Source organism: Chanos chanos, chromosome 1, assembly GCF_902362185.1.
Source record: "Chanos chanos chromosome 1, fChaCha1.1, whole genome shotgun sequence".
NCBI lineage: Eukaryota > Metazoa > Chordata > Actinopteri > Gonorynchiformes > Chanidae > Chanos > Chanos chanos.
This window is the reverse complement of record NC_044495.1, coordinates 7,956,289-7,971,429: the sequence shown is the minus strand read 5'-3', so window position 1 is coordinate 7,971,429 and position 15,141 is coordinate 7,956,289. Positions and strand designations below refer to the sequence as shown.

General features: G+C 41.0%; 1 protein-coding gene across 2 annotated transcripts; it reads right to left on the bottom strand.

Annotated features, from left to right (window-relative positions):
- Positions 1–1,502: 1,502 nt before the first annotated feature.
- Positions 1,503–12,722, bottom strand: snap25b (synaptosome associated protein 25b). 2 transcript variants are annotated; one of them, XM_030779489.1, is made up of 7 exons: positions 12,651–12,722; positions 11,057–11,098; positions 8,538–8,586; positions 5,619–5,733; positions 2,963–3,079; positions 1,937–2,081; positions 1,503–1,571 (listed from the first exon to the last, which is right to left on the bottom strand). In XM_030779489.1, the coding sequence occupies exons 1-7, from the start codon at positions 12,720–12,722 to the stop codon at positions 1,503–1,505; spliced, it is 609 nt and encodes a 202-aa protein (XP_030635349.1). The 2 variants fall into 2 exon arrangements, with proteins under 2 accessions (XP_030635349.1, XP_030635344.1); XM_030779484.1 differs by lacking the exon at positions 5,619–5,733 and adding an exon at positions 5,238–5,355.
- Positions 12,723–15,141: the final 2,419 nt, after the last annotated feature.

Here is a 15,141-nt window from a genome sequence, read left to right as displayed (position 1 = left end):
CGTATATCACAGGTACAAATTAAACAAAAGAATGATGTTTATTAAAAGCCTTAGAGGTTATACAGTTAATGCAACTTAAGATTTCAAGATCCAAAGTTATTCATGTAGCTTTTATGACACTGTTAAAATAATCCAATCCTGAATGACAGAGTTATTATCGTTTAATGTTCATGTATTGGTGTAATCTTTTATATATAGTATTTTGGATACATTAGCCCATCCTCTCTTCCTAAGACGTTTTCTCGTTTGCTGAGGTCAATGTCCTCACGCAGCAAGCTCGCTCATGTTAATGTCAAGTCCTACGTGGACTGTAAGGACACTACACTGCCTATGACTGTCAACATAAGCTTTCATAAGTTGCCTGTGTATGTCTTATTAGCATATTATGGACACTTTTTGAATGTTCTCATGAAGTGACCTTCAAATAAAGTGTCACCAGTGCGGTCATATGTAAACACGTAAATGGATGAATCTAAATGTAAATGAGATTACCTTACCATTAAGCCTTAATTAAGGCCCTTATAATTGTGGTATTTTTAGAAGTTGCAAGCTTTCATAGTATACACACAAACTTTTGCCACTTCATAGACAACACACAACATTTTCAACTGTTGTCATATTTTTTTTTTATTGGCATTTTTTTCATATTATTATTATCATATTATGACTGTCATAGTTTGCAGATGAAGATGAGTAAAAAGTGAGTGGCACTATTGTGAAGTTGCAGGAATGTGATGCTTTCTACCAGATGTCAACCATGCCAGAGTCATACTGCCTTGTCCTGTCACATCTACTGACTGTGAATGATTTAGCTAGCAAGCAGTGATGATGACAAACACACATACACACACACACACACACACTGTACGTATGTAACACATCACTTTTGTTGCTCACCAGAGTAAATTAACACTGCGCATAGTCTACTTGTGACCGGTGTTGAAAAGTTAGACTAAGAAAAGCACTCTCTCTATTCTTGCATCAGATCATTGTCCATTCCGTCCCTTTTCACTACATCAGAAAATACTGAGCGTGGCAGTACTGCAATAAAGTTACATTGTTTGTAGATATAGACACACTAAACATTTAAATATGTTTTTATGAGGTTTTTCCTTCAGTCAATATCATCCAGAAAATATGTATACATACATATCATAAATATACATCTTAAAAAAGAGAGAGAGAAACAAATAAACAAACAAACAAACAAACAAAAATAAAATACTCCACATGTGAGCTCTAGCCATTAAATATGCACTATATACAAACAACCTTTGGAGAAAGATAGAGAGTAAATGTGATAATTTATTATACTGACTATCGATAATTAGGCAAAGACAGACGACACAGAACAATAATTTTTCTACAGAGGGAGCCAGTAGAGGGATGATAAGTGCATGTGTGCAAACCTATAGGGTGAAAACCATGGTAAAAAGCACATTTGCACTGTTCCAGATACAGCTTGGGGAGGGATTGGGGAAGGTAAAAGCACTTCATGCAAATTAGCCACTGCCAAGCATCTTTGTGGCACGCTGGTTGGCTTCATCAATCCTGGTCTTGTTGGAATCAGCCTAAGGGAGAGAAATAATTATTAGAGACTCTGATAAATAGCATTTAGCACCACACATCGTGAATGGCTACCTTTCACATGCTGACCAGATATGAACTTGTATATAAGAAATCTAGTTCCAACCGCCTATTATATGCACACCAGCCTTAAATTCAGTGTCATCTGTTTTCAAAAGGTAATCTCTTCATTGGGCTTTTTAAAGCATAATTCTTTGGTGTGTTTTTTTTTTTTTGAATACTTGAAAAATTCAACTCTCAGGAAATCGGCATGTTTGGACCTTGGCAGTTGTCCTCTGTCTCGTGTCTTCTCGGCCGTGAAGCGATGCCGTTTCTTCCCTTTTTCTAATGACATAAACATATTGCTTACCATATCCATAATCCTGTCGATCTGCCGATTCTGAGTGTCAATCTCATTGCCCATGTCGAGGGCCATGTGGCGCAGGTTGCCAATGATGCTTCCCACTTGTTCCAAGTTTTCGTCCATCTCGTTCTCTCGTGCGTCATTGGTTACCCTGGGGAGACACGCCCAGTTCGTTCAACACAGAGGCAGGAGGAAGGCACAACAGTACAGCAACCCTCATCTGAGTCTTGACATTCAAGGGATCGCTTAAAAGCATATGACAAAGAACAGATGAAGTGTGTGAGCCTTCTTAGAGCGGGGAATGAAAGCACTTTGATCTAATCCAGAATCGCCCACACAGTCTTCATCTGCCTGGGCAATGTGGATCAGGTGTCTAGACTAAAAAGACCTCAAGGCATCGATATACATGTCAATGTACCTTCTGAAATACACTGACTAGAGTATACTCTGTTCTTTACAGAAGACCTGACAAACGTTGTCTGAAGGCTGGCAACAAACTACAGCTCAGCAGTCTCACAGTCATTTATAACAACCTTACGATTTAGAAAGACACAGAGCAGACCAATTAAATTGCTCCATAGGACAGGACAGCTGTTTCAGTTCTCTGAAGGGAACTGTCTTTGCTTGGTCAATAATACTGTGAGTTCATGACACAGCTGGAGTACTATTCTATGTGTGTGTGTGTGTGTGTGTGTTAAACATATACTGTACAAACTAGGGTTCCTGGTAATTCTGCACTAATTCAGCAAATTTAAGAAGTTCCCCATAAATGCTTCATAAGTTTCAATTAATATTTTTAAAAGTGGGAAAAAATGAACGCCTGAATGTTTCCAAAGATGATAGGGTTGAATCCCGTCAAAGTATCAAAACTGACAGATGATTGCACGTACAACATCTATCCTCACTTCTCCCCAGAATTATACTTCAACAGCGTCTTTACGAAAAGCTGCTGGTTTACGAAACTAGGCCACTACATTCAAAAAGAATTCAAAAGAGACCTTAATTATTGTTCAGTTTGTCCAAAGCACTAACCTGCGGATGAAGCCTCCGCTGATGGCCATCTGTTCGCGTTCGTCCATGACGCGGGCAGGCTGGCTGGACACCACTCCATCCTGGTTATTACCCCAGGACTGGCCTCCACCCTTCAGCCTGAACCAAGAGATGAAGAGAGGGTAAGAAAGGGGAAAAAACAACAGATCACCTATGCCAAAAGCAGCAGACTGGTAATGCTTAAGGGGGAGTCGTGTGGGAGTTAAGAAATGAAGCACGATCAATAATTTAAAACATTTCTTTTCTTAATAGTGTTTCTTAATGACTAATGATATAATGATAGGTTGGTAAAACAAGTCCATTATACACTCAAAAGTTTTCAATTGTTAAGGAGTGTTCTCCTCCACACCGAATGGACAAGGAATGGACAGACATGTAGTGCGCACACATGTACACATGCACACACTCACATGCGCGCGCGTGCGCACACACACACTCACACACGTACGCACGCACACGCGCACACACACACACACACACACACACACACACACACACACACACAGACTAGATTGACAGCCAATCATAATCACATTCTGGTCAACATGAACAAAATAAAAACCGATCTGGAACAATTTCACAGCAATCTGGGTCACATCTGATTCAACATTTGTCAAGATAAAAAAAATTCAATCGTCGAGATAAGAATTATTCAAACATATTTGAATTCCATCGCTGTTACTTTCAGTGTATAATGGTATACAAACAAGGCATTTGCACACATTTTAAATTGTTTCAAAACAAAATCAATAAACCACTATTCAAGCTCTTACCAGAACACAAGCAGCATGCATTTAGTCAGGTCGGGGAGGGGAGTTAAGCTGCTCTACTAACATCATAGGAGCAGTTAAGATCTTAGCTGACAGCTACTTTCTAAGCAGCAGACTTTGTTTCCTATAAGCCATTAATGTTTCTCTTTCTTTTATGCAAGATAAGAGCAAACATACAAAGACATTTTATATTGTTTAATTACAGTTTGCCTCTTCTGCCCATACCAGTAAAAGTGTACCAAAGAAACCCACGAAAGTATATCTTGAGGCACGGCTTGAAAGAGTATTTGCCCTGACCCTAATCCCTGCTGACAGAAAGACTCAGGTGTGTGTGTGTGTGTGTGTGTGTGTGTGTGTGTGCGTGTGTGTGTTTTCATGTGTGTGCAAATGTATGTGCACCCATGTCTAACTGAAAGGTAACTAAAATGACAGCTCTACGCAGGAGAGAACAACCTGGCAGTTCTTGTGCCTCCAGTAATCATGTTCAAACCAGACAGGTAGATTTCACCCACAGGAAATACAGTACCACTACTGTGCTGCTGATGGAAGTTGTGTTTTGCAATGACTGAAACACCTTTAGTACATAAAACCCTCCTAAACACATCTATAACACACATATGAAGTATAAAAACTAAATTAACGGTGAGCTGTGTTGCTACTGATGACACTGTTGTATTGCCCAATAAAGAGACTTGCTATGCCTGTCTCCGACTGTGAGACCTAGTTGCTCTCAACATTTGGGAACATTTTGTGAAAAAAGCAGCATTATAAATTAAGCTATGGTGGTTTTCAGCGACAGACTTTGGTAAGAAAACCCTGACAGCCGCTTTCTGATCATTATTTTAACAGTCAGACTCTCTTGTGTGTTTCATATTTTATGGAGGTCACACATACTGTGCAGGTCAAATGAATATCAAAGGTATAAGAAAGCTAAAATTGCGTTGTTTTTTTTTTGTACATGATGGCTCAATAAAAGCTTCTCTGACAAGCATTGAAAGCGTTCACATTTTCCCCTGTTAAATTTAAATTGGAGGAACATTTCAGAGTGCAGTACAAGCACGACAGGAAGCAGCACATGCATATTAACTAGACATTTAACATTTAAGAGTACCAGACCTTGTCCAATGGATCAGTGAAGCATAATGCAGTACGTGTGTGCATGCATGCATGTGTGTGTGTGTATGTGTGTGTGTTCACTCAGCTGTAGCCAGCAAAACCCTACAGCAACAGCTATGGCTAGGGTTGGTCTGTAAGTGCAACATATGAGCATAGCATGCCTCCAGCTAATGCTACCACCGTCCCCATGCACTGAAGACCAGCCAATAGTAAAGTGCAGGGGGAGGGGAGACTTGGCTAAGGCGTTAGAGGACTGGCCATTCGTATGGTCACGTTTGTCGGGTTCGGGTGGGCAGGCAGGCAGGCAGGCAGGCAGGCAGACAGGCAGAGAGGCAGACAGGCAGGTGCTCAAGCAGGCAGTCGTCACCTACTTGTTACAGAGACACGGACATAGACCACAGAGATTTCCTAGATCCGTCAAATTCTTTTCTGCTTCTTTCATGTCCCTATTGATTTGGTCCATTCCTTCTTCGATGCGCTCCAGTTGCTCTGATTAAACATTAGTCATTTATCCGCCAAAAAGAACACAGAGCGTGTGTACGTAGAGAAGGGAAGATAAAAAAAAAGGACAAGGAAGAAAAGACAAAGGAAAAGAAAGAAAGAAAGAAAGAAAGAAAAGAAAAGAAAGAAAAAAAAGGAAGGAAAGGAAAGGAAGAAAAGAAAAACACAATTCAGACATTCACTGCGACAAAAAGACACCACCACCACCACACGGGGGGGCTAGAACTTCCAGCCCCGTCAGCAGTACCTACTTGTTACAGGGACATACAAGTCCACAGCATTTCCCTACATCTTTTAAACTTTTCTCGGCCTCCATCATGTCTTTGTTGATATGGTTCATGCCTTCCTCAACACGATCGAGTTGCTCTGGTGAGGACAAAGGGATGAGATGACAGTAATGAAATGAGGTTTTTTTTTTTTTTTTTCTCTCTCTCTCGTTGTCACACACAAATGATAGATGAGATCTTGGTTATCTGTGGGCACATCTAAAGGCAGGCACAGTATGCGTGTGATGAGGTGTGTTATAAAAAGGTTTACCAGGATACATGATAATATATGGAGTGAGTGGTTTGGGGGCAGATAGGGCAGTAAAAGAAATGGAAAAAGTCTTTGAATAGTTTGAAGTAAACAGATGGCGTGTGAAAACATATGGGTTTTTTGTTGTTGTTTTTTTTTTTTTTTTTTAAATCTGCGTCTGAAAGTAACAGTCTGTCTTCTGCAGGAAAGGTTGGTAGTGTCAGTAAGACTGAGGGCAGATATTCAGCAGGTAGGCTATTTAACAAATAATGAAATAAAGAAGTGCCCATATTGGCTGTAAAAACAGCTGCTGGTGCCAAAGTTCACAGAAGGTAGCTGGCATCACAAGAAAGGACTGGCATCAAATGTACACTGGGTCATTCTTTGTGTGTGTGTGTGTGTGTGTGTGTGTGTGTGTGTGTGCGTGTGTGTGTGCGCGCATGTATGTGTGTGTGCGCATGTGTGTGTTACGTATGAGTGTATGCATGAGCAGTATTGCCCTGTCTAACCTGTGAAAAGGATAATAAAAAATATTTATGAGCATGCTGTAGTGGGTGCGAGGGTGCACTAGTAGACAGAGAAAGAGAGAGAGAAGAAGAGAGAGGAGGAGAGAGAGGGACAGAGAGAGAGAGAGAGAGAGAGAGAGAGAGAGAGAAATATGAAAGAAATTTGTATTGATGGCAGCATTCAGTTGAAGAAGTCAAGTTGCTTTTGATGTTGAAAGGAGTCAACCAGATGAAAGTATCTAGTCGGAGAGGAGTATTGTCTGAAGTGTGTGTGTGGGGGGGGGGGGGGGGGGGGGGGGGCAGGTCAGGGTGCACGGACAAGGGCTCTAGACTCCATAAAATCCCAAGGAGGGGGAGGCAGAAATTAATTTACCTCTCTCTATAACACAGTTGTGAGTTAGAAAACCTGCAATTCAACTAAAGACTCAATGAAGTGGAGTTTCTAGCCATCAAACATTAGACTGATTCACTAATGTCTGTGTGTGTGGTGCTGGCATAGGCTGTTTCAGTAAGTGTGGTAGTGAGATCCCTTTGGGATTACAACAGTCCCAACAATAAACGAAACAGCCAATTAAGCCTTCGCTGTAATCCCCGCGAATGAGAGGAGCCGGCAAGAGCAGGGAATGTGAGAGAGAGAGAGAGAGAGAGAGAGAGAAAGAGAGACTTATCCCCTCAGTTGTTGACTGTGAGGTGATACTTAGTGTTTCTATGCTGTGTGTGTCCTGACACCAGGGGGAAGCCAATAGTTCAGCCTCATTTAAGGGCTAAAGAGTTCAGGGACACTGTTTTCTCCAAGGGCTGTGTATGTGCCAGTTATGCTAACATCAGTCAAATAAATGAGATTCTTTCACAAGCAATTAATTTAGTGGAATCAAAACACCGACCCCGGAGACTCTTACTTCTTTGATAGAGTACGTAAACAGAAACTGATATAATACATATATAACTGATATAATACAGAAATAATGCACACAGTACAGTCAGGGACTTGTTTGTATAACACACATCTATTTATATCTCTACCGTTATATGAAAGTTCAGGGCAACAATTTCCTTTTTTTTTTTGGAAAAAGGGTCCAGTGTGCCGGTTTCTGGTCATACAGTGTATTTGTGACTACCAAGGAAAAGCAGAGCCTTTGTATCTGGCCTTTTGTCCTGCTGTTTTTGCGGTGAAACCTGAGGTGAGAAAGGTACACTGGTAATTTGAGGCAAAACTGATTGCCCTGGGCCAGTGAGGGAAATGAACCATCCATAATGTGGCAAAGCCAAAGGAAGGCCATATGTTTTATTGACAGGCTAATTGGGATTTCTCAACCATGTCAAAAGAAAATATACTCTTACTATGAACCACATAAAAAAAACAACAACTTTACCCAGAGAAAATCTAGCCTGGAGACAATCTAGGATTATCATTGCCTCCTGTAATAAGATTTAATTAGAATAAATTTATAGGCATCATCGTGTCAAATGCTGCTACTAAATGCTAGAATAAATGCAATAGAAGTTCCTCTTTAGTTAATCCATAGTATTCATGATAACTAAGGCTGTGTCTTAAATATATGTTTTAAAAATAAATTCAGTGTTGGGAATAAACCAGTATGTACTAAAACAGTTCAGTAGTTGGAATAGGATGGCTCTGTGAGATGATGGTTAATGTTGGGAGGAAGGCCTTCACCGAGGGATGATGTAAAGGTCCGTTCTCAGGATGACGGAGAAAAGAGGTGTTTTTGTCATTACCAGAAACACTGATCGTTTTGTCTCCTCAATAGGAAGACTTGTGCTTAGCATGTGATTTTAGACCTTCTCCTCTGACATGAGGGCCACAGGCATCTTCTCATAAAGTGTAGGATCTCCCCCACCCCCACACAGTGTCACAAATTGGCTAGGCAGGGACAGATAAACTGCAGTTGTTTTCACTACCTCTCAAAATAAATAAATAAGTAAATAGAAACATAACAATAGGCATTATTTAACATTATCATCAATAATATCTGTAAGACTACTTAACCATAATAATCAGTAAAGAATCAATGGCATGTTACTGTAAAAAATATACATCTTTCTATATATCTATACATCTTTATATATCTCTATGAAGTATTCTGCTTAGCGTTCTCACACACTCTCTCTCGCTGATTGGTGACTTACCTCCCTGCTCATCAAGCATAACCAAAGTTCGGATTCCAGCATCTTTACTCTACTCCATCAAAACACCCAACGCATGGAACGCAGAGAGGAGTGGAGGGGATAGCAGAGGAGAGGAAAGGAGAAGAGAGGGGAGGAAAGGAGTGGAGAGGAGAGGAGAGGAGAGAAGAGGAGAGGACAGGAGAGGAGAACAGAGGATAGCAGAGGAGAGGAGAGGACAGGAGAGCAGAGCAGAGGAGAGGAGAGGAGTTGAGTTGGGAAGGAGAAGAAAGGGGAAAAAACACCAGAGAAAAGACAAAAGAAGACAGATCAGCAGGCAGTAAGAAAACAGAGCCAAAACAAGGAAGAACTGAGAAGCACAGAGCACAGCATTGGGAAAACAAGATTAGCAGAGCAGAACAGACCATACCATGGGGACCTGGTAGTATGACAAAGAAGACTGAGAGAGTCATTTATTCTTTTGAAAGCTCATTACAAGAGAGCAATGAGGTAGCAGAGAGGTAATGACATGTAATTAGCTCATTACTGAGTAAACACAGTGTGATAAAGCCCCGCAAAGGTAAGTGTACATATACTTTGAAATATGCCGAGTAATTCTCCCATTCACAGTAAGACTCTATTGACCTAAATAAAACAGATGATCCGCCTTCACCTCATCAAATCCCTGCACCATTTCATTATTCGAACCCGGTGGAGAGCAGACTCCTTACAGCCAACTATCAGGCTGATGCAGCAGATGCTATGACTCACCGACAAGGCTTTGTCTACAATACAACATTGTGTGTTTGATTTCCTCGCACAATGAGATTAGTTTGAACCTATATGCTTTCTGAATAGCATAAAGAACAAACGAGGCTCTGATGTCTTTTTTTTTTCCTGGCTTTAAGAGGAGGTCATTCTCTTCTCTTATGATGTCTCAGATGGACGGGAGTCGGGTGAGAACAAGAAACACACGTAGTAACGTCATGAAAATGCAGCTACGTGAACCTTTAGAGATCTAAAGAAGAACTATAGCTCCTACTACTAGAACATATTTTGGATTATTAAGTAAATTGTTTTAGCTAACGTTCACACGCTGGACACCTCTGAGGCTTTTTTTTGTTGTTGTTTGGTCATTTATGCTGCCATGTCTCCTTCTTCTTAATGTGTTAAAAACGTAACTAAAACCTCAGACATACTAATTTTCAGGACAACATGCAGTTTGATTTGCCCAGATGACAAAACTCTTCAGATTTCAGGAGAACATCACTTCAATCCATGAGCTCATTTAAAGGCCATAAAGGGCTCGGATGCACTAATGGTGTGGGCGGCGTAAAATCCAAATGAAATCGAGCCGCAAAAAGTATTTCATTTCTCCCTCACGAAAGGCTGAGGTATTAAATGACTGTTTGACACCGGAGAGACTCTATTTACCGTTCGAGGTGCGCGCTTTGCTCAGACGGCCCTATCAGTGACAGAAAAATGGAGTTTCTGGGAAATCACTATTGATTTTTATCACAAAGCAAAAAACACAACCCTGTCCCCCATCCTGACCTTCAAATGCCGCAAGCTGTTGAGCTGTACCCAAGCGAAGACTGTTGGTAGAGGTGATACTGCTACTCTTCAAATGCCGCCTTTATTTCCCACTGTCATTTCAGCGTCTGTGTTATACTGCGCGTATCAAGTCCTCGCTTAGAGGTAATATAACTGCTACATTTGTGCATCCAAACCGTAACAGTCGGTCTGTCTAAAAGATTAGATTTGAGAAGGTAAACAGTGTATTACAGAACCTCTGGCAATTTAATACAATTTACAGCAGTTTAGTCTAATACACCTACACTGAGGATTTTACATCTCTTCATAACGTAGTTTTTTGAATATCTTTTATAAAACATAAACATATTTTTATGAGCATATCTTTTTTTTTTTTATTAAGTATCTGTGTAGCGGAGCACTGAGGATATAAAAGGCGCTACAGTCGTCAGACGCAGCTGAAAATTCTCGTGTTAAATGCCCTCTGAATATGAACGCATCCATATTCAAAATATGACATTCAGCTGCTGCCAACTGCGTTGCTAACTACTCTGGAAGCCAACCATTTTCAAAATTAAACTTCCAAGACACAGCATGAAGACAGACAGCGCACCTCAAAACGGTAGAGAAATCACCCCAAATCTATACCACATGCTGTTATATGTAACATATACAGATACAAAATTGATTTTTGTTTTTGTGTTTTTTTTTACAGATTTGTGGATTTAAAAAAAAAAGCAGTCCAGGAAGAGACTAGCTATAGTTACAAGACTATAAGAGCTATAACTACATTTTAAGGCATGGTCTAGACAAAAATATGAACAAAAAAAGTCATATTTTCCCAGACCGCAAAGCCTGCTCTGAAACCTCTTGCCCTCTTGCACTGCAGTTGTCTGTTTATTAATTACTGTTCCTGATCATCCAACGTGACTATCAGAGTGGTATGCTGGCTTTGATGTGTATATGGACACATTCATTAGGATTTGGACAAGCATTAAACAGGACCTTACCTCTTCTACCAGCTGTAGCATACGGCGAGTGCTTTCCAATGACTGCAAAGGAAAAATAAAGGAAGATTACTGGGTAACATTTTAAAAACTGTATAACAGGTACGTTTTAACATACGTTTCACACAATTATTATTTAAACTTCAACACGTGAAAAATCACAGACATCATATTATCCTCAAACCCACCCTTATGGAATTAGGTCTGCCATTTTATGCAAATCGCATTACAATCATAAGGTCATCCGCTCCACTGATGCTCCTTTTAATGAGCGGTTTTTGATTTGATGGGAATACATGGGTGTATGATAAGCCTGTGTTTTCTTTATGTAAGCACAGAATAGCAGAGTTACAGCAGGTACTGGACCACACTGTTCCACTCAGACGGCGGCGACCAGACCGTGTGCCAGTCGCAGACTTGAGCGGCGTCCTGTCCTTTCCCTCCCTTCCTGTTCCTTCAAAGAAAGCTCCTCAAGATTACATTATGGCCTCATGAATTTTTAATAGACATCCATTTGAGTCCAGTACATAAATCTGGTTGGATAAAAGATAACTTTCCGCTAGTGCGATGTAGGGAAATGTTCTGTAAAGGGTTTCCTTTAAAGGAACGTATTACTTTATGTTCTGCTCTAAAGAGGCTGGCGTTTCTGTCAGCTTTCATGTGGTAATTTTTCCTATCAACCTAGTCTGGGTGTTAGACCGTTAGCTTCACCGCCTGCAATAATACGTTACATAATGTCGTGAAAATGCCTCTGTAACAAACAGTCTGGCACCTGTACAATTCTCTCCAGCCTACTAATTCGTTTCAGAGACGAGCCACATCTCCTTTTGATGAAAAAAAAAAACAAACAAAAAAAACATGAAGGCTTGATTAATTCTTCACTAAGTGTTTCAAAATTGCTTGGTGATAAGAGTCCTGTCTCTACCAGCAGTGTCACCTGGTCATAAGCTGATCCAAATGACACGTCTTGTGTTTTAAAAGAGAAAGTCTACTGAGTCACCGCTTGTTCTCTCTGATGACAAACTCAAAGAGTTGCCTGCATGGAGAATTGTCTTTGTCGATGTGAAATTGACCAGCTAAGAAGCCAGTGTGTGATTAAGACCTTGTTGTACAGCTGTTGGAACCCCATCAAGTGCAGTGAAAGGCGAGGTAACTTTAAATCGAGAACGGTAATGAGTGGTTCTCAGACAGGTGACTCAGACATTGACTTTAGAACCAAACCCACAATTACTCTGGGTTTTTTTCTTCTTCTTCTTCTTTTTCTCTGGTCCATGACAAATAGATCAGACGTCTTTACATAGAACACCTTTCTTTTCTCCCCCCCCCACAAAAAAAGTGACTCATTAATTCAAAAATCCTTCATTTTTCCTTGAAACCTCTAAGTCTGACCTTCGCCTCTCTCGGAGGATGGAATATTAATTCATGATTTACGCCCTGGCATTATTCATCTCCTCCTTTTTTTCTTTTTTTTTGGCTCAACTCTGGCTATTTATATTCGAATAAGCCGCGCGTACGGCGCTCTTTCTGCTCCCTGTGTTCCCAGATGAAGCGGGGGGGGGGGGGGGGGGGGGGGGGTGATATTTAAAGCGGGGTTTACCTCGTCGGCCAGCTGGTCCGCTCGCTCCTGCAGATTGGTGAGCTCATTGCGCATGTCCACTTCGTCTGCCATGGCTGAGGGTGGGCGTCAGTCACCGCTTCTCCGCACGATAAGAGTGGGTCTCGCTGAAAAGAATGAAGATTAAAAAAAAAGGCCGAATTTAAGATGATGCGGTCAACATGTAAACCCTGTCAATCAAACAGAAGAAAACACACACGCCCACAGCAAGAAGCAGAAGAGCGTAACTTTTCGACAGAGAGCATTAAACAGGAGAATTGAACAGAGCGCATGATGAATTGACACTCGAGATACGGTATACCTTGGGTAAACAGGAATGATTTCGTAATGCAGTAATGGCATTTAGTAGGAAGCTGTAGGAAGATAACGCAGTGGATACACTAATGGCAGGTCTCACTGTATCCGTATGTCCCCCTGTTTCCGGGTTTAAGCCCTCCTGCTTGGTGTTGCTGAACTGATACAGTTCACTGCATGCAAACAAAAAAGAGCAGGTGTGGGGAATGGGTTATTTCTCCTCTTTATGGGGGCCTGCAGATCCCCTGACCGCCCTGTGGACAAATTGCTTTGGCCCACGGTGTCCTCATAATATCGGAAATCCATATGATCTCAGGCTATCCTTTTCTCTTCCTGTCATAAGTAATTGCAAGCACTTTCAGAGCGTCTCACCAGTTTTAAAAATAGAACTCCTCATTCAGGAGAGAGGATGGTAAAAACCACCTGTAAATGCCGACAGCTTCTATTTTTTTTTTTTTTTAATTGAAATGCTGATTTATGTATCATAATTATATCTGCTCTGAATTACATGTCGCCTCCACTGTTGGCCTAATATAACAATAATCAAGATCAAAATAACTGCACTGTATGGTATTGCACTGTAATATCTTCAACGCAGTATTAAACCATTAGCGACTGCACGTCAAATGTTAGAAAACCTATTTGAAATGTATACAGCTTTCACATTATCTGCAACTACTAATTCAGTGACTGAGATGATTTCGATGAGCATTAAATGTCTACCAGTCTGCTAAATCCTAAACAAATACATACATAAATAAATAGACTCCTCCAGAGCTAGTGGCTTCGCACATGTATTTATTTCTATTGGTTTGGACACTGAGGTCAGGACCATAATTTGTCATACAGATGTCTGAGTTTCAACGGCTGAAAAAAAAAAGAAAGACAAAATGCAGTTGAATAAGAGGAGTGAGTTCAGAGCTATTTTTGCTCTGGTGTGCCGCCAGATATTCAATGTTTTATGGCCATGAAACACACTCTGAAGTGCTCTTAATGAAAAATGCATTACGCTTTTATTTCCCATTTCTTTTGTAAATATATATAAAACACACACACACACACGTGTGTACAAACATTTGAAGCTATGTGCATTAAGCAGTGCACACGTCCTTTCGTGTGCACTTATAAAAGCCTGACCGAACTAACGAGTTTTGTCTCGTTTACGGAGGAGAAATAATGGCGCTGTGTCTCTGGAGTGTGCAGTCACAGTGCATCCCAATTTCATATGACTGCTCTCCATCACGGTAATCAGAGCGAGACAAGTTAAACAATTAACAACATACTCACACACACACACACTCACACACGCACACACACACTCACACACACTCACACACACGCACGCATGCGCACACGCACACGCACACGCACACACACACGCACGCACACACGCACGCACACACGCACACGCACACGCACACGCACACACGCACGCACACACACACGCACACGCACACACGCACGCACACACACACGCACACGCACACGCACACACGCACGCGCACACACACGCGCACACACACACAAGTACAAATAAAATTACACAAATGTTCATTTCCAAAAGTCAGACATCTCTACACTGAAGGCGGATTTTTAGTTCGTCTAACCAGACTGACGGCACGACGTCTTTGGATGTCATCTATAGCTTTTTAATACAAACATTAATGGACTTAATATTAATTCCAAACAAAGATAAAGATTCAACATATTCTGAAAATCGATGCCAACATATACGAAACCAAACAGACAGAAAGAGTCAAACATAAACCTGAGGAGACCAGACATAATAGCACAGGTTGCCATGTCATAGCAAATTTAAACTCAGACTTCCAGAATGCTGATTCCATGGCAAATACAGTGAGGACTTATCATCACTATCCACAATAAATGAGCTCTGTGACACTAAAAAAGGTCCCTCTTTGAAAGGGAGAGATTATATGAGGTGAGGCGGAAGGAACGCAGTCCTCAGGTAGAGTTAAACCTCTCTCCCTGTCTGTATCAGTCACTTGCTCTTTCTCTCTTTCCATTGCTCTGTCACTTTGTCTCTATCTCTTCAGAACAATCCTAATTCCTTACATCATTAATAATGGACGAAGCGTCAGATAAGAAACACTGCCCAGAGAAACGCTGAACTTTTTAAAGGACTCGCTGTAGTTTTCTCTCCGGCTTCCTCCTGACA